Source organism: Anopheles nili, chromosome 2 (assembly GCF_943737925.1).
Source record: "Anopheles nili chromosome 2, idAnoNiliSN_F5_01, whole genome shotgun sequence".
NCBI classification, from domain to species: domain Eukaryota; kingdom Metazoa; phylum Arthropoda; class Insecta; order Diptera; family Culicidae; genus Anopheles; species Anopheles nili.
This window is the reverse complement of record NC_071291.1, coordinates 72,031,909-72,050,185: the sequence shown is the minus strand read 5'-3', so window position 1 is coordinate 72,050,185 and position 18,277 is coordinate 72,031,909. Positions and strand designations below refer to the sequence as shown.

Here is an 18,277-nt window from a genome sequence, read left to right as displayed (position 1 = left end):
GCAATCCTTAAAGATGTTCTAAAGCCAACCTACCTTTGCAGTAGTGCGTTTAGTGTAGCCTTTGCGTTCCAATCGAGCGATCGCTGACGTGCTTTAACTCATGATCCTTCATAGCCGCTCATTTATTGTCACTTAGGATGTGTTTCTTTTTTTCTTCCTTACTCCCAAACCTCTATGTACTGAGCACGGGCCAAACTTTGAGCCTTCCAAATCGCAAACATTCCCTCCACCGAACGTTGGCCATCCGTTGGTTGAGATTGGTTTTATGTTTCACCCACCGAGCCCTTCTCAATTTCTTCTCGCGCGGGTTTTTCGGGGGAGTGGGAGTTCGAAAAAGTTATGAATGAACTGACGCCCTCTCCCACCCAACACGCCCACGTACCCTTGCAACACCGGTTTTCACCGGCTTCCCAGCATCCACCATCCCCGACGGGTGACGACACCCGTTCTTCTCCTGCTGTAACATTTCACCGCATTTCTCTGTGTTTTTTTTGTGGGTGATGGTGTTTCGTTGTTCGTGTGTTTGAGTCAACGTGGGTGGGAGAATTGGGGTGGGTGGGTGGGAGTAATGTTGAACGCGCGACGGGGGCACCTTTCAGCATAGAGCATGAGGGTAAATAAGAGCTGCTGGTTGAAAGCGGCCCGATGTGGGGCTTTTTCCGAGAACGAACTCCACCATCGCTGGCCGCCGGATACACGTGGGAGGTTTATTTTAGGGTCACCGCAACGTGCTCCTGTGCCTTCCCAGGAGGTAGTTGACATTGAAACATTGCTGGGTTGTTTCTCTGGGTGGATGGCCGAATCTTGTACTGCTGATGAGCAAAATTTTGGCGCAATTTTAAACCACCCATCGTGCGTTTAAATTATCCATCAACCGATGTGTCTAATTGTGTTCATTTTCCTCTCTTTTTGCCCATCCAGAGTGTCTTCGGTGGACTGTTTAAGTCCGCGATGACCACCCTCCTGCCGACGTCTCAATCAACCGGGGTTGAGACGTACGAGGACATGTTCAAGGAGATCACCCGGAAGCTGTACGGCGACGAGGCGACGGCCCACGGTCTGTACCCGCACAACACACAGGTAGCCCAGCTGGCCCCGGGCGCCCCAACGGCGCCGCCCGACGGAGGCGAAAGGTCCTTCACGACGCTCACCCAGATCGGCTACGAGACGTCGTCGTCGGTTAGGGCGGGCAATCAGCCTACGGCATCGGCCACCTCCCAGCAACAGTCGACGGCATTCGGGCTAGCGGCTTTGATGCAGAATGGGTTCCCGCCACCGGCCGCCATATTGAATCCGGTCAATTTTCCCAACGCGAGCAAAACGCCTACAAGTGAGTTCCTACTAGGTACACGATCGATAGATCGCAGTGTCGAAGAAAACCCACCCCCGATGTGGTGTTGTTCCGGAAGTGACGTGTCGTTTGTTCTCGTGTCTTTTCGCAGATATATCTATTCCTTCAAGTGACGAACGCTGGCAGTCGCACCAGCAAGCAGCCCATCAGGTGTCCGAGGAGTCCTGGAACGGTGGCAAACACGCGTCTAGCTCCACCTCGGGTTATAGCGGCAAATCATTTAAGAAACCAAAAACCGAACCGCAGGACGCAACGTCACCCACCGGGTTAAACATCCCCAGCACGGCTGACCGGACTGGCAAAGGAGGCAGCAACTATGGTACCTCCGCGTCCAGTGTCACGGCTTCCGGTTCGGGTGTCATCAAACGCTACAGCTGCACGAGCTGCCCGTACACGACGGACCGGCGGGATCTGTTCACGCGCCACGAAAACATCCACAAGGACGAGAAACCGTTCCAGTGCTACGCGTGTCTGAAGCCGTTCAACCGGGCCGACCACGTGAAGAAGCACTTCCTGCGGATGCATCGTGAGCTGGAGTACGATATCGCTAAAACGCGCCGCCATCAGCCAGCCGGAAGTGCTGCGACCAGTTCGAAGAGTGCCTACTACGGTAATGGTGGCAGTTCGCAGGCGGTAAACCTTGGCACGACGGTCAATTCCGCTGCCGCGATGTCGCTAGCGCAAATGCAGCTCAACATTCCCTCCGGCAGCAGTACCTTCGGCAGTGGTGCCAGCAGTGCTGCTCAAACGCTGAGCGCTCCTGCTCATTCCCTCGAGAGTAGCAGTAGCATTTTCAACGGAGCGCACTCTGGGCAGCTTCTGCAACTTCAGAATCATCATCACCACCAGCAGCAGCAGCAGCAGCAACAGCAACAGCAGTCACAACAGCACCACCACAACAACCACCAGCACCAGCAGCAGGTGCACAGCAGCCTTCAAGCTTCGATTTCGATCAAGCAGGAAAAGAGTTCCGGATCCGGTTCGAACGTGTTGAATTTTAACACGTCCACCGGGTCCTCTTCGGCAGTTGGATTAACGGATGAGAAGCCGTTTGTGAAGAAAATTAAGGGCGAAAAGAAGTTCGCCTGTACGTACTGTCCCTGGGCGGGTAAGTTGCATAAACCACAGCATAAACCTCAGCATATGAGCATAACGGCTGACTGTAACATCGTTTTATTCGCCCGTTTCAGGAGCCGACAACTGGGGATTGAAGCGTCATCTCAACACGCACACGAAACCGTACGTGTGCCTGCTGTGTGACTACAAAGCCGCCCGCTCAGAGCGACTGGCGACGCATGTCCTTAAGGTACACAACAAGAAAGCCTGCAGCAAGTGCAACTTTTTCGCCGAAGATCAGGCCCACCTGGATTCGCACCTGCAGGAAGCACAGTAAGTTCGATCGCGCCCATCAGGGATTGTTGAATTTAACCTTATTTAAAATGCGCTTATGTGTTTCGTATCCTCACCACCGTCCACCTTCCTACCCGTAAAGTCCGCACGATATGTCGAAAGCTGGCAAAGGCGCTGGATCCGCCGGCGGTGGTAGTAGTAGTAATGGTAGTAGCGGGGGCAATTGTGGCAACGCCGGGACGCACCATGCAGCGGCATCGGCAGGCTCGAATGGCAACGTCCTGCGCAATTTGGGTAATGCATTTACGTCGAACAATTTGCCCACCAACATTCCGACCAGTGGGAATGGCTTTGGGTGAGAGACTAAACCAAGTTCTGTTCCGTTTCGATCTATTTTGCTTACGATGCCTGTCCCGTTTTTGTTTTTTTTTTATTCTCGGTACGTTAGCTCACGGTGTGAGGGGATGCTCTATTTTCATTTCGTTCAATTAGCCGAAAGGCTTGGTTCTTGATTGTTTTCTTATTTTGATTTATTAATTAATCATCTTCCGTTTTCGTTGCATGTTTGTTGGGAATCTAAAGCCAACTTTTGGGTTCGTTTTCATGATTTCCTGAACTGTACGTTAAATTTGAGTGTTGCTAAGTACGTCTTCGGTTATCCTTTTGCCGATGAGTTATTCCCATTTCCAAATTCAAAACAGCACCCCCACCCCCCCTTTCCGGTTGGTACGGGTCGAATGTTACTAAAAATCCATTTTTCAAACTTTCTTCACCGTCTGCCCTGCTCCGATCGCCAACCGGCCAAATCATCGCCCTCACAGTAACGGCGCATCGAATGGCCACTATCCTTCCGCTAACGTCCATCACGCGACCCCCGGTAACGTACTGACGAACAGTAACGCCGCCAACCTGATCGATACGATCAACCAGCATGTCCTGGCGACGGCGGGACAGAACGGTGGAACCACTTCGCTGCAGCAACAACAGCAGCAACAGTGGGTTGCGATGAGACCGCACCGGAAGCGGGGCCCGGAACTACTCTATAGCTATCTAGAGGCGGACGGAAGCGACTCCGGCGACTATGCACGGTATGGAATGGTCGTTTCTTGTTTAAACGCTTCTGTTCCGGTGTTGATTTTGTGGGTGTTACTATTTTTTCTGCTTTCGTTTTTACTATTCGTCGGTACTTTTCTCTCGAGGTTTGTGTTCACGTTTGTTTTTCAAAGATTTGGGTTCCTCTGTACATACATTATTGCAAAATTTTACATCTCATGATGGGTGTTTTTTTTATTTATATCATTTTTCCTAACCCGTTTTCGTGTCGTTCTGTTTTGTCTCTCTCTCTCTCTCTTTCCGGTACAGCCTTTTACACATGCAAACAGTCGGACGAAACAAGGCTTCAGTCACGCAGGATTTTCATAATGCGGGAGGCGGAGACAAAGGCGGTATGATCGGCGCCGGTGCCGGCGACAGTAGCAGTGCGGCCACGCCATACTCGTTCAGCATGGGAACGATCGAGCGGCAAAAGAGAAAACAGCAGTCTGGCAGCGGCGGCAGTAGTAGCGTAGGCCAAGGCAAGGCCACAGACAACGTGAACCTTTCGCTCGCGTCGCTGTTCGGAGGCGACCAGCTGTCGTTCCTGCAGCTGCTGGCAACGGCCGCCGTGGCCCACCAGCAGATGCAGCTGCACTCGAGCCAGCAAACGTACGGCCATCACCAGCAGCTACAAAAGAAGCAGCAGCATCACCAGTCCCAGCCAAAACCATACAAAGCAGCGGACCATCCCGTCGGTGCATCGCATGGCGTCCGCTACGGCAGCATGGTTTCATCGCCTCCCGCGACATCTACTCAGCAACAAGCACGAACAGCGAGCACCAGCACCGGCATCATCGGCAGCAGCACCATCAGCTCGAGCGGCTCGAATAGTACAAACGGCACCAACGGCACCATAGTGCCTATCAACACGAAACATCTCCTGGCGCCTGAACAGCCGCTGGCACTCGACACCGGCAGCTACAAGAAGCGGCGTACCAACGCGTCCTCGAGCGACAAGGAAAACTATATCCACCGGAACCGAACGGGCGAGCAGCAACACGACCAGCAGCAGCAGCAGCAACACCATTCGCAACAGCAACAGCAGCAGCAGCAGCAGCAGTACAACGGAAGCACTGTGGGTGGACACATCGCAAACGGCGGAAATGGCCCCAACCTACCGGTGGAGAAGCACTACCCTCACGCGGGGGGTAAAAACGGCCACACTCACCACAATCATCACCACAACAATAATAATAGCCACACTAACAATAAGAATATAAACGATATTTTTGATAAAGTGTACAAAAAACCGCAAAACTCATTCGGCACGTCCAAGCAAAGCATCCAGCAGCACGCCCCACCGGCGGCACACTCGCTGAACTCTCTGATCCTGCGCACTGCGCCACCGTCAGCGGTGGAGGAGGACAACCGCCGTAGTGCGATCCTCCGGAAAACCATCGAGCAGCAGGCAGAGAACTTTTCCTTGGTGGAATTCCTGAAGAACCACACGGAAGTTTCGATCAGCACGGTGGGAGCGAAGGGGACCGAAAGCCCGTCCGTGACCGTACCGGATCCAGTTGGGCCGTTGGGCGAAGAAGCGAAAGAAAATTCTACCGACTCTGATTTACTGAAACGAAAGCAGGACAGTGAGCGAAACCCTCGTAAGCAAAATCAACCGCGTCGCGTTGAGGAAACCGGAGAGGGCGAACCGCTTGCTGAGGATGCCACCGACGGACAGCATGAGACGGTGGCCTCGTCGCAGTCGGAAAACGACGACCAGGATGAATCTCCGGAAGGAGCGACAAACAACGAGTTACCGGTGGTAGCGCATGGGCGCAGAAATACCAGACTGGCGGATATCCGCGACAAGCACATGATCAAGCTGATCACCAACCGGCGGTGTTGTCGGATTTGTCAGAACAAAGGGCTGCTGGATCACCTGGATAACTCTCACTACCATAGCAAGATTTCGCTGATCCTGCACACTCATTGGCGCCATCGGCCAGGCAGTGAGACGGTGCAGCCTAAAATACAGTGCGGTCAGTGTGGTTGCCAGTTTGACCAGCGGTACAAGTTGATCCTGCACCAGCGGCTGACGAAGCACGCCGGTATGTTGGTTAAGAGACAAAAGAAGAAAAAGCCTACCCGTCGTGGTTCGAAACTCTGCAAAAAGTTGTCGGAAGAAACAAAGATGGCGATCGCGAATGGTGACACCAATGGCTCCGGCAAGAAACGACACGATGCGGACGCAAACCGCGCTGCTGGAGTCGGCAAACGAAAGCAACGGAAACGCAAGGCACGCAGCCGTTGTTTCACCACGCGGCGCAGGAAGTGAGATGGTCACCCGAAGGGCGCTAAACCTCTTGTACAAATCACTGTATGTTCGGCCTTTGTTTTAGATCTATTTCGTTTTCGCTCGACATGCCATATGTATGTACAAAATAGCATACAAAAACTCAAAATGAAACGAATTCGGTTTGGTCGAAATCGAGAAAAGGGCACTCCCGTACTTGGTAAAGCAGCACACGCTAAAGGATGAAGATTAGTTGATTATGTTTAGTTATGTTTCTGGAATAGTAGAACATATGAAGTGAATCGATTTTGCAAACTAAGCGTGATGCCTTTTCATTAATTTTGGTGCATTTCAATCGGTTGACTGCGAAACCAAAATGCCACAAAACGACAATTATTTACGAAGCTGCATACAAGCTGTTATTCCCTATTTTTAATGCATAATTTTGTGCAACAGTTTAGTATGGCATTTTCTCTTCCTTATTGAATTACTAAGTACTTACACGCGTAGGAAGCTCACAAACGCGAGAGCTCAGAAATCAGTGTATGCCTTTCGTACCGCAAAAAGACAGCAGGGAACTATTCTTTAGCGTTTTAAATATACTACAGTTCATTTATTTTTCATGACGAGGTTAAGTGCAACAGTTTGCGTTTGCTGAACTGTGCCTTGACAGGGTTGTTTAGTTTTCCGTATATGCCTATTAGGGATTTTGGGCGTTTCTATGCAATGGGTGAGATACGATGTATTTTCACGAAGTAGATTTATCAAAACCGTTGCAGGTGTGCAAAGATCCTGCAGTGAAAGATCTCCAGAAGTGGGGCAGAGAAAGAGAAATCGTACTACAGCAGGCATGCCATTACGGTTCTAAGTATTTTATCAATTAAATGTACATGTAAAAGTCTGGAATAAAATTCAAAAATCAAACCTTCGCGCGGTCTTGCAGTTGCTTCACAGATCTGGGCCTCCAATGTCAGCCTGTTTGCTTCTAATGTTTTGACATCTCGGAGAAACGTCAAATCGCAGAAGGAACGAACAAGGTGAACCAAAAGTACACCGACCCAGTAGACGGGGCTCAAAGCAATAGGAATAAAACGACTTGCTAACAACAAAGGTGTTGTTGGTCTGTGATTTTCGTGTCAAGTGAGCCACCGTGACGTTGGACAGAAAGTAGATCTTGTGCTTGAATGCGTTTAATATATTTTGTACTCCCAAATTGCAGGCAGGAAGTTACTTGCCGTCAATCTTCCGTATCTCTTAACGCAAACACTTGCCAATGTTTGGAAAGATTTCTTTGCTGTAGACGAGCTGTGGAATAGCTGTTGAATCAAGAGGTTCGCAACCTCAGCGCAGTGTAGTAAATAGAAGTGCAAATCTATTGAATATATAGTTTAGGCATCGTCATATGAATAATCCTCCTACAGTGATCAACAGTCGCGTGGAGTGAGATTGGGGTTCATTAAGTGACTGGAAAGTCCCTTTCCAGCAGCTGGAGCTATCACCTGAAAGCGAATCCTTCCACTGCAACAGAACCTTTGAGACCCAAAACCCGGCTATTGAGCGTTACAGTTTAGCGCCTTTCTGAGTTGTGCCTTTTGTGCTGCTTGCAACATATAAATCTCTCCCCTCTTCCGCTCCTTCGGGTGGCCGTGAGGACTACGTACTGTATTCGCCATCGTCGGTGCTTCCAACAAAACGATGTTTAGCTTCGACGGAGAATTTCGTCGTCGGCCGCAGCAAAACTTGGGCGGTGCTTCACTGAAAAGTGACCGTCTGTCAACCATCCGGAAGGCACAGCAAGAACGCCAGAAGCGGGAGGAAGCCCGACGTCACCAATGCGGTGCAATCGTAATTCAGTCCGCCGTGCGGAGTTTCATCCACCGGCAGCATACAAAACAACGCGAACGCCACAAGTTCGACGAGTACCGGAAAACGAACGGTGGCGTGCGTCAGGGACAGGATTTAGAGTATCTCAGTAAAAGGATTATATTTTTCTATCATCTACGCTCCACCCAGGATGGAGAACGACTGGTACAGTAGCAATAGCATCGTTTGTGCTGCGACAGCAAATTAACGATTTTCCCTTTTTTTAGATCTTTCTCTGTCAGTACATGATAAAGCACCCGGGAGAAGTGTTTAATCTTGTCGATCGGGACCCAATCTGGACATATCGTATCAAACGGCTGCTGGGCTTATGTCTTGGGCAGATTCTCCTTCCCGAATGCTCACCGGTAACACTGGCACGGGGTCTCAGCAACGGCTCGGATAATGTTGCTAATCCCATCTCTATATTCTCTCCCATTGACAGGCTATACCGATGCGCATGCTGGAAATTTACTCCTCCAATACGTACATCACGAAACATACCCCGCCGGCTGGAGTAGATCGGCAGCAATACATGCAGCGCTACCTTGTAACCGTTTACAGTTACCTTATCGAACAGCATTATTTCGGAGTCGTGCGGCGACTTATCGAGGAAAAGGTGCCACCGGTCGATACGGATTCTAGCTCACTGGCCCACCCAATCGCAGGTGCCCTATTTGAAATGATTTTGCGCCCGCTGCAGCTCATCCATCCTGACCCGCGGGATATCCTCAGCCGGCAGATACTGCAATCGTTCACGTTCAACGTGCTCTCGCCGGATCTGTCCGATCAGATCAAACACTTTGTGTTACCGGCGTTGGGCGAGCGCAAGGATTTCCCGTACTGGACGCTCGTGAGGTGTATTTCCGACGAGTATCAGGGCCTGCTCGATTACAAGAGCTCGATCTTGATCGATCTGACGGATGATACATTTACCGGAAATGTGTCCGCACGGAAGGGTGGCACTCCGAAGAAAGCCCGCAAGGATCAATCGACGAACGAGCGCCTGTGGTTAACTAGCTCGCTGTTGTTCGCCTTTCTGAAGCTAGACGAGCGGCACGTGGATGGTAAGTTGCGTATTGCCACGAGTTCGGCCTTTGGCTAAAACAATCACATCTACTCGCTCTCTTCCACAGATACATCGAATACAAAAGGGCAGTTCAGTGCCTACCTCAAAGTAGTCGCCTCAATGGTGGACAATATTACCAAACTACCTCGGAAGACGATCCGCTCATCAGTCAACCGGCCTTTGGATGACTCGAGTGACTCGGAATCAGACACGGAAGACGGTTCGTCTCTAAGTTCACGGGAGGCCGCCCTACTGCAGGAGGTTATAGTCATGCTTAACGAACGGCGTCGCGTGTCGTTTTTCGTACGCATGATCGACGCCGTGCTGGACGAACCGGTGGCCGTGCAGAACCTGTGCCAGATCTGCCACCAGCTCATGACGTACAATCGAATGGCGGTGTACGAGTACAAGCTGCTGTACATGCTCGCGTCGAAGCCCATGATTATCCGGGGCCTTTGGTACACATTGACCGCCCACACGATGGGTCAACTGTTTACCTCTCCGATCGTGCTGCTTTCAAAGGGACTGAATATCTGTAGGTTCAACATTTAGCATGAGCTAAAAGTCCAATATTACATTTTTTTTCTCTTTCTTTTTATAGCGAAGGAAGATTCCGATCGTACCATTCCGGTTCTGGCATCGTTCTGTGCCCTGTTCGGTCGGCTTATCGCCTCGTTACATGACGGAGAGTTCGTGCAGGAAAACGTTCTCCCGGGGACGGTCAGCAGTATCATGCCGTTCAGCATAGCGGAATTGATCCCGCTTAGCACGACGTTGAAGGAAATTTCACTTGGTCTCGTCGAGCTAGCGTTCCCCGAGACACGCTCCTTCCTGCACGAGAACTATCGCACGATGATATCTTCCCTCGGCGGGACAAACAGCGCAGATGCAACGGGGGGTCGTGCAGGATCAGGCAGACGTACCGAACGGCTGCAGTCCGATCAGAACAGGCAAACTTGGCCTCATCTGCTGAAGGTGTGCGTTTCGTTGCTTCGCCAGATACACACGCGTGACCTGCGCCGCTGTTTCTGCCCTGAAGGGCACTGGACGGCGCAAAATCTGAACCTTCCGCTTGACAAACCCACCGATCTGCACCTTTCGAGGGGTTCAAGGCGCGGCCCACGCCCGTTCCAGCCCATACGCGATTTTACCCGCGAGGACATAGAGGATGGGCCGCCACTCTCCACCAAGCAGATTCGTTCGATCACGATACTGCGCGAGATTCCGTTTGTGGTACCGTTCAACACCCGAGTCGGGGTGTTCCAGGGGCTTGTGGCGGCCGATAAACTGCGCACGCAAGGAGATTTGCAAGGGTTCCTGCAAGGACCCTCGATTCATCTCACCGTCAGAAGGTCCCATCTGTACGAGGATGCGTTCGATAAGCTAAGCCCAACGAACGGTAAGGAACGAGGACGGAATGAAGTTTGAGAGCCGCCTCTGGTCAGTTATCAGCTTTCCTTTACCGATTTTCAATGTTTTTTGTACGTTTTAGAGCCTGATCTACGACCAAAGTTTCGCATAGAGATGGTCAATTCCGTGGGTCTTCGCGAGGCTGGCATCGATGGTGGTGGCGTTTTTCGTGAGTTTTTGTCTGAGCTAATCAAGCTGGCTTTCGATCCGCATCGAGGCTTTTTTATGTAAGTCACTGAAGGTCCTTCGTCCTTGGTGAACAAATTTTAACGGCATGTTTTCCTACCGCAGGATAACGAAAGACAATATGCTTTACCCCAACCCGAGTGTGGGGAAAATTGTGGAGGATTTCCAGCGTCATTACTACTTCATCGGGCGCATCCTAGGTAAGGCACTGTACGAAAACCTGCTCGTGGAACTGCCGCTGGCGGAATTCTTCCTCTCCAAGCTGGCCGGCAAACATTCGGACGTGGACGTTCATCAGCTAGCCTCGCTAGATCCCGTGTTGTACAGGTGTGTGATGAAAACCGACACCAATTGCTCGTTGGCGGGGAGAGTATACGAACCTTTCACAACTCATTTTTTTTTCGCTTTCGCCAGAAATTTAATGTCTCTTAAGGCGTACGAAGGGGATGTTGCTGATTTAGGATTAGATTTTACTATCGTCTGTGATGCGTTGGGAGAAACCAGGGTATGTTGGTAAATGTCATTACCATCCCGACTCAGCTCTAATCCCCGCACGTGTTCTTTCTCTCCTTTGCTCGTTACATAGGTGGAAGAACTAAAACCGAACGGTGCCAACATCATCGTGAACTCGTCAAACCGTATCGAATACATCCAGCTGATGGCGGACTTCAAACTGAATCAGCAAATCCGTGCGCAGTGTGCCGCGTTTCGGCAAGGGCTAGCCAACGTCCTGCCGATCGAGTGGCTGTACATGTTCAGCAACAAGGAACTACAGGTGCTGATCTCCGGTGCCGAGATTCCGGTCGACGTCCATGACTTGCGGCAGCACACGCGATACGGGGGCGACTTTTCGCTTGAACATCACACGATCCAGCTGTTCTGGAAGGTGGTCGAACAATTCGACGACATCCAGCGCCAGTTGTTGCTGAAGTTTGTCACCAGCTGCTCGCGTCCGCCTCTGCTCGGCTTCAAGGATCTCGACCCACCGTTCTACATACAAAACGCGGGCGACACCGACCGCCTGCCGTCGGCCAGCACGTGCATGAACCTGTTGAAGCTGCCGGCCTTCGAGGAGGAAGATGTGCTGCGCGAGAAACTACTGTACGCCATCCAGAGCGGGGCTGGCTTTGAACTGAGCTAAGGTAATACATTCGACGAGTGAAGGATTCCCGGGAAGGGGGTAGTAAAATCTTATGAATGTTAGCTTAACTTTTGTAAGCAAAAGTGGCGCTCTGACGCACCCATGAAGCGGCTTTTCTCTACTTCCCTTCGTTTGGTGTGAACATATAATAAAAACTGGTGTACAGGAAAAGACAGCATACGGAAAAGGATCCTTTTTGTTATGTTGTCAAATATTGCTTCCCAAAAGTGGTGTTTCTGCCGACAAACCCGGACTTTACGGGCTGGATTCCCAGGTGACTGGTAATTAAGAATGATTTACTACGACGCAAAAGAACAGAGTAACAAAAAATGAGAGGACCATATCAATACCGTTTTATTAGCTCTTTACAATCATTAAGGATCAGTAAAAGGTTGTACAGGATCATGTTTAGTGGTTGTATTAAGAACCATCCTCTGCCTACCGTGCGTCGAATACAATAACTACAGAAAACAAAGAAAATATAGTAATATTTTGTACTGTATTGTGTAGTTTTGGACACTTACGTCGCTTTGTACGTTTCTTGTACATAATACGGTAGCCGCATTCTCGACATCGGATGGGATCCCTAGGACGCATCTCATTTTCGTGGTGACATTCTGTAATCCATTCACAACCATTTAGTAAGCATTCTGATTCTGCCGATATTGTGTACGGCTTGGCAGCAATACTTACCACCGCACACGTAAATCATTGCTGTCTTCAGTACCGTATCTTTCGAACTTGGCTCAGACATGTTTGGATGATGATTCGGTGATTTTGTAGCCGATAAACTGCATAGAAAAAATATATTGCGACGAACGGCACGTGCAATGAGAGCGTGTAATTTCTTTTGCTTATCACACTAAGTCTGTCGCATTTCCGATCAAGAAAGGAATGGTCTGCTAACATAACATGCATTGGTAACATGTACTTACACTGACAATCTATTTCATGCAGATATAACTCGCGTTCTAATTGATGAATTTCTGTAGAGAATATTAAAATCCAGCGTAGCGTCTCGACGTTGTTGATGCACTAAATTGTAAACATTCGCCGGTGCTGTTGCACGCTTTCAAAACGTCAAATGTGTTACGTCAAGCGATATTTGAATTTTTGTGCTGCGGTGAACATAATTATCTGTTATTGTACGATTGATAAAGTATAGGTAACGAGAGAAAGGCTTGATTTGAGGAAAAATGCAGATGAATAGCTTTCGAAAAGAATGCAACGCACTCCTGCACGCTTCAATTTTCGGTCTGTTGCAAAGTAAAGAAATAGCGTCGAGTGAGAAGATAACCTGCCTGACACGATATTGCGGACGCATCTGCAAAGAACATACTCATGGGCAGCGAATACATAACAACGTGGAAAAGCTAAAGGATTGGGGAACAAAAACAAGCCGCGTACTGCTCGGGCAGAAACGATGAATTTTTACACAAAAGTAACAGGAGAGCATATTAACTATTCACTCAAGCTAAACAATTCACTCAAAAAACTAGCTGTGTACACGCTTGAAATATTTCAAATTTGAAACATTTCGAAACACGTGTTAAATTTTTTACAGAGCGCATTTTTTTAAGGATTTAAAAATTTGATTGTTTCAACTTGTTTTTAGCGATTACAATTTTTAAAATCGCTACCTCCTAGCTGCTCCTATGCTCGCCTGTTACTTTTTCATAAAATATTGCCAGCTTTGTAAGACGAATTTTGTAATGCTTTATGTTACCTCTTTTGCTTGCACGCATTTACATACACGTTTTTAACGTTGCGCATGTTCTTTTGGAATATGCTGTATGCTCGCACTTGCTATCCCAATATCCTAGAGTACATGTGAACATGAAAATTATAGTCAATGTTGACTTCCAACCCAAGATAAGAGGAGTTACAAGCATTCTCAAAGGTACGATCATTTATCTGTATATAAAACATAAATAAATAATAATACAAAAAAATTAAGTTTTATTAGCTTCGCAAATTTATTAGAATAATTCTCGAGTATGGTTGCTCTTTATACGAGCTTGTAAAGAGGAAATTAAGGTCGTATCACGTTTTCAAATTCAGTAATACAATAAATAACCAGCCTATCGGAGAATATTATGCCGAATTACAAAATCTCAAGCTGCAACCATTTCCACTACAATTCGCTTCATTTCGTCTCCTTTGAGGTCTCCCTTGCCAGGGAACACCGAATGAAGCTTCCCCTCGCTATCGTAAAGTTGAACCTGTTCCACCGTCAGTGTTGCGCTGCGATTGTAGCGCACCTTAGTCTGGGATACAGTTCCCGCTTTGCTTGATTTTGATTTTTTCTTCTTTTCCGCTGCACCAGCCGTGCTAGCCGGATGTTGTGCCACATCCCCAACTATCTCCACATCCATCAGCAGCATGCGCTCGAGCAGCGCGTTCATAACGCGGACACAGTGCCCATGGGTGACGCTGCTCGTCACCTCGATCAGCATATCCGTGGTTGTGGGTGCAATTTTGGTCTCATCGCAGTTCGTGAGCGGAGGCAAACTGATGACCTTGTCTTCGTCGCTCAGAAACGCAAACAGTTCCTTCGCCGTAAGCAACGTGATGTATTTGTACACACCCGAGAAGTTGTTGCGTTTTTTCTCCTTTCGCAACAGATCAGCCTGATGGCGCAGATCGGCGTAGTACTTTTCGGCCGTCACCTTTCCTTGTGCGGCACTACCCAGCGCAGTGATAAGGATCTCTCCCGGTGGAGCTGCATCGTACCGAACGGCGCCTTTTACTTTTGCCAGATCGTGCGTTGCTATCGTGGCCACCTCACGCCGCTGGCATTCCGTGTCGTGTAGCGCATTTTGGAGTTGCAAAAATTTGCGCATATTCGTTATCGGAAAACCACGCACGATGCAAAGTACGATATGGGGACGGGTGCTTCTGGCTTCCGGCGTGAATGATACTTTCGGTGTATTTTCCGTCGCCTTGTGGACCAATATTTTAAGCTGTGCCTCGTCTTCGTCATCGTCGGAGCCGGATTCATCATCCTTGTTCTCTTGCGAATTCTCCTTTTGCGAGAGTTTTCCTTCTTCCGGATGTTGCTTTGGTGGTTGATATCCGTTTTTCTCCACATAATCCAGCACCTGTTTGCTGCGACACTGATCAACCAGCTTCAGTAACCTTTTATCTTTTAGAGGATTACCTTTTAGGTTAATTTCTAAGAAGAAAAAAAAATAATAAATTTGTCTGCGAGTAGAAGACTCTGTCTTATTAACTTACCCTTCAGCTTCAGACATTTGGTAAGATACTTTGGTACTTGTTCAATCTTATTGTCCGCCACGTTCAGTAATCGCAAGATCAGCTGCTGTGTAAGCTCCTCCGGCAGGTTGGTGATGCAATTTTTCTCCAAGTTAACCTGCAAAATGTAGGATAAATTCATGTCAGTTTCATTGAACTAATTGCAACTAAGCAGATGATTAACTAACCTCCATCAAATGGTGCACCTGGCCGGTGTAGAAACGAGGCACTTCATCCAACTCGTTTCCGGATAAATTGCAGACACTCAGCTTATCTAATTGGCTTAGGTCTAAAGATTTTAGCTGGTTAAAGGATAAGTTTAGCGTGGTCAGAGAACGAAGCTGCATAAATTCACCCGGCAGCTCACGCAACCTGTTGCTGGACAAATCAAGCACCTTCAAATCGGCCAGCTGTCCGATCGTTGCAGGAACTTGTGCAATCTTGTTGTGATACAACAGCAGCGACTGCAGATGACTCAAGCCGTTGATCTGTGGTGAAATCTGCTCCAGCGTGGTATCACTCACGTCGAGGAGGTTCAACGCAGAAAGCTTGTAGATTGCCGCATCTAAGTTGCCACCGTTTTTGTTGATGAGTTCCGATATTTTTGCGCCCGTTAGCTTTAGCTCGCGCCGGTTTTCGGTTTTTGCAGCTTCCACTTCGCGCCACATTTTGCACAATTCGGGCAATTCGGTATTCAAGCTGCTGTTAATGCACTAATGATTCGTAATTTACGTTGCAGAAATTGTAGACCTGTGTATGCGAACGATACTTGTTCGCGCGTGTTGATAGACAACGATGACATATGGATATGGCAGCAGTGCTGCCACGACTACGGTAATGTAGTTTTTAATTTATTTCATTATGTGATTTATTGTTTTACTCAAATGAAACACATATTCTATGTCATACATCCTTTCTAGATTATTTTTTAAGGCTATCGTTCAATTGATTGTAGTAAATTTAATTAATACAATCCGTTCTTTTTTGCTACTCTTACGATCTGTCAAACAAATGTTTTCAGTGGCCCACATGTGCGCTAGTTTTCTGTTTACAATATTCAGAGGGTAAATTGTGTGTTTTTGGAATAGAAATCGTATCATAAACTTACGAAGAAGTTATATGAGTTGCCCTCATATTAAGTAGCGTGTTCTTTTATTGAGAATCAGTTACTTAACGGCTGCATCATGGGCAAAAAGAAGAGTAATCAACTCGGCCGATCTTTGATCAAGGACCGCTTCGGACAGGGTAATCGAAAAACGGTGGCCGATGGAAGCATGGTAAGCTTGAAAGGACGATTTCCTTTCACTACGAAAACTGAGCGTTCGTTTTTTGATTTTCAGCTTCATACAACAGAAGTTCAGGATGGTTATGATTGGGGTCGCCTGAATCTACAGTCGGTGACGGAAGAATCCTCCTTCCAGGAGTTTCTTCGTACAGCCGAACTCGCCGGTACAGAGTTTCAGGCTGAGAAGCTCAACATTAGCTACGTGAATCCTAAGTCGAAGGTGGGACTGCTGACCACGAACGAACGCGTAGAGATCATCAAAAAGCATGTGGATAAAAAAAATCTACTCAAAATTCCGCGTCGACCCAAGTGGACTAAGGAAACGACCGCCGAGGAACTACTGATGGCAGAAAATGCGTCCTTTCTCGAGTGGCGCAGGGGCCTAGTGGCTCTGCAGGAACAGGACGGTATGCTGATGACACCATACGAGAAAAATCTCGACTTTTGGCGACAGCTGTGGCGCGTGGTAGAACGCAGTGATATCGTGGTGCAAATTGTAGACGCTCGCAATCCATTGCTCTTCCGTACAGAGGATTTGGAAAAGTACGTGAAAGAGGTGGATCCAAACAAGATGAATATGATTCTCGTTAACAAGTCCGATTTTCTGACGGCCGAACAACGGGTTCACTGGGCAAAATACTTCGATGAACAAGACATTCGTGTCGCATTCTATTCGGCCGTGTTGGCGGCGGAAGAGGCAAAGCGAAAAGCAGAAGAATCTGATTATGACAATGAGCTGTTGAACGAAGAAGAAAGACAAGTAAAAGAGCGATTGGGAAATTTAAAAATCTCCGTCGATAAAGCTGAAAAAACACTGGAGAAAATTGAGGAAAAAATTGAAGACTTTGTCAACGATGACGCAGACGGGAAAACAAAAAATAGCTCCAAGCTGCTCACAAACGAAGAGTTGATTGCTCTGTTCAAGAGACTCCACCAGGGTGAACGAGTAACGAAAGGTATCGTCACGGTTGGTTTGGTTGGGTACCCAAACGTGGGTAAGAGTAGCACCATTAACGCGGTGTTTCTAGAGAAGAAGGTTTCTGTTTCGGCTACACCGGGCAAAACGAAGCATTTTCAAACGTTGTTCGTCGACAGCGAGCTCATGTTCTGCGATTGTCCTGGTTTGGTGATGCCAAGTTTTTGCATTACGAAGGCGGACATGATATTGAACGGCATTCTTCCTATCGATCAGATGCGCGATCATGTGCCGCCTGTCAATTTATTGTGCACGCTTATTCCGCGCCACGTGCTTGAAGATACATATGGAATCATGATTTCCAAGCCGCTTGAAGGAGAGGATCCGAATAGACCACCGTATTCCGAGGAGTTGCTCCTTGCGTTTGCCTACAACAGGGGCTTTATGACGGCCAACGGGCAGCCAGATCAGTCACGTGGTTCACGGTACGTACTGAAGGATTACGTTAACGGAAAACTTCTCTACTGTCATGCACCGCCAGCCATCATGCAAGAAAAATTTCACCATTTCCCATCTCGGCTAAAAGAGGAAGTTGACATAAAGCTTCTACCGCCACGACAGCAGCGTGCGATTAAGGTATGCTTATCGTGTATACCGTTGAGTTTAAGGCATACGAATGTACGATGATAATGTAATAATTCCTTTTTTTAGATGAACATTAAGAAATCAAGCACAGACATCGATGATCAATTCTTCAAGGAACGTTCCTCCTCCGGGTTTGTGAAAGGACGCAGCGATTTTCCAAACGTCAGACCAATCGGGCCACAAGGTGCTGCTCAAACGCTTGCTTCGGTAGATGGTGTTGCCGTATCCGGCAAGCCGTGGAAGCACCAGAAGCGCGAGAAACGCGAGAAGCTTCGTCGCAAGTACGCCCATTTAGATCAACATTAGATACTGTGTATATTGCAGATGGGATTATCTCTCACCTAGAGGAAAATTGTGTGAAACACCTGAAAATATGTTCTTCAGTAATGTTTTAAATTTTTTTTTGATAAGGTAGCTAGTTTATAGCATGTGATGTACATACTTGAAAATAAATCATATAAACTAGTATAACTTAACTGTC

At 48.2% G+C, this 18,277-nt stretch overlaps 5 protein-coding genes across 5 annotated transcripts; 3 read left to right on the top strand and 2 right to left on the bottom strand.

The window, feature by feature from the left end:
• Positions 1–951: 951 nt before the first annotated feature.
• Positions 952–6,929, top strand: LOC128722055 (protein charlatan). Its single transcript, XM_053815874.1, has 6 exons — positions 952–1,330; positions 1,443–2,459; positions 2,542–2,740; positions 2,844–3,056; positions 3,523–3,789; positions 4,064–6,929. Exons 1-6 carry the CDS (start codon positions 952–954, stop codon positions 6,069–6,071), a joined length of 4,083 nt encoding a protein of 1,360 aa, XP_053671849.1. The 3' UTR covers positions 6,072–6,929.
• A 795-nt stretch (positions 6,930–7,724) lies between these two features.
• Positions 7,725–11,841, top strand: LOC128731656 (ubiquitin-protein ligase E3C). The gene is made up of 9 exons (XM_053824788.1): positions 7,725–8,057; positions 8,120–8,257; positions 8,335–8,956; positions 9,026–9,493; positions 9,560–10,357; positions 10,451–10,595; positions 10,660–10,881; positions 10,969–11,059; positions 11,141–11,841. The coding sequence occupies exons 1-9, from the start codon at positions 7,725–7,727 to the stop codon at positions 11,693–11,695; spliced, it is 3,372 nt and encodes a 1,123-aa protein (XP_053680763.1). The 3' UTR covers positions 11,696–11,841.
• Positions 11,842–12,026: 185 nt separating this feature from the next.
• LOC128720672 (DNA-directed RNA polymerases I, II, and III subunit RPABC4) lies at positions 12,027–12,684 on the bottom strand. The gene is made up of 4 exons (XM_053814357.1): positions 12,631–12,684; positions 12,389–12,486; positions 12,220–12,312; positions 12,027–12,156 (listed from the first exon to the last, which is right to left on the bottom strand). The coding sequence occupies exons 2-4, from the start codon at positions 12,447–12,449 to the stop codon at positions 12,134–12,136; spliced, it is 177 nt and encodes a 58-aa protein (XP_053670332.1). The 5' UTR covers positions 12,450–12,486; positions 12,631–12,684; the 3' UTR covers positions 12,027–12,133.
• Positions 12,685–13,658: 974 nt separating this feature from the next.
• Positions 13,659–15,618, bottom strand: LOC128732240 (leucine-rich repeat-containing protein 47-like). The gene is made up of 3 exons (XM_053825412.1): positions 15,139–15,618; positions 14,933–15,068; positions 13,659–14,870 (listed from the first exon to the last, which is right to left on the bottom strand). Exons 1-3 carry the CDS (start codon positions 15,616–15,618, stop codon positions 13,810–13,812), a joined length of 1,677 nt encoding a protein of 558 aa, XP_053681387.1. The 3' UTR covers positions 13,659–13,809.
• Positions 15,619–16,134: 516 nt separating this feature from the next.
• On the top strand, positions 16,135–18,157 carry LOC128730806 (large subunit GTPase 1 homolog). The gene is made up of 3 exons (XM_053823885.1): positions 16,135–16,227; positions 16,291–17,787; positions 17,863–18,157. The coding sequence occupies exons 1-3, from the start codon at positions 16,135–16,137 to the stop codon at positions 18,100–18,102; spliced, it is 1,830 nt and encodes a 609-aa protein (XP_053679860.1). The 3' UTR covers positions 18,103–18,157.
• Positions 18,158–18,277: the final 120 nt, after the last annotated feature.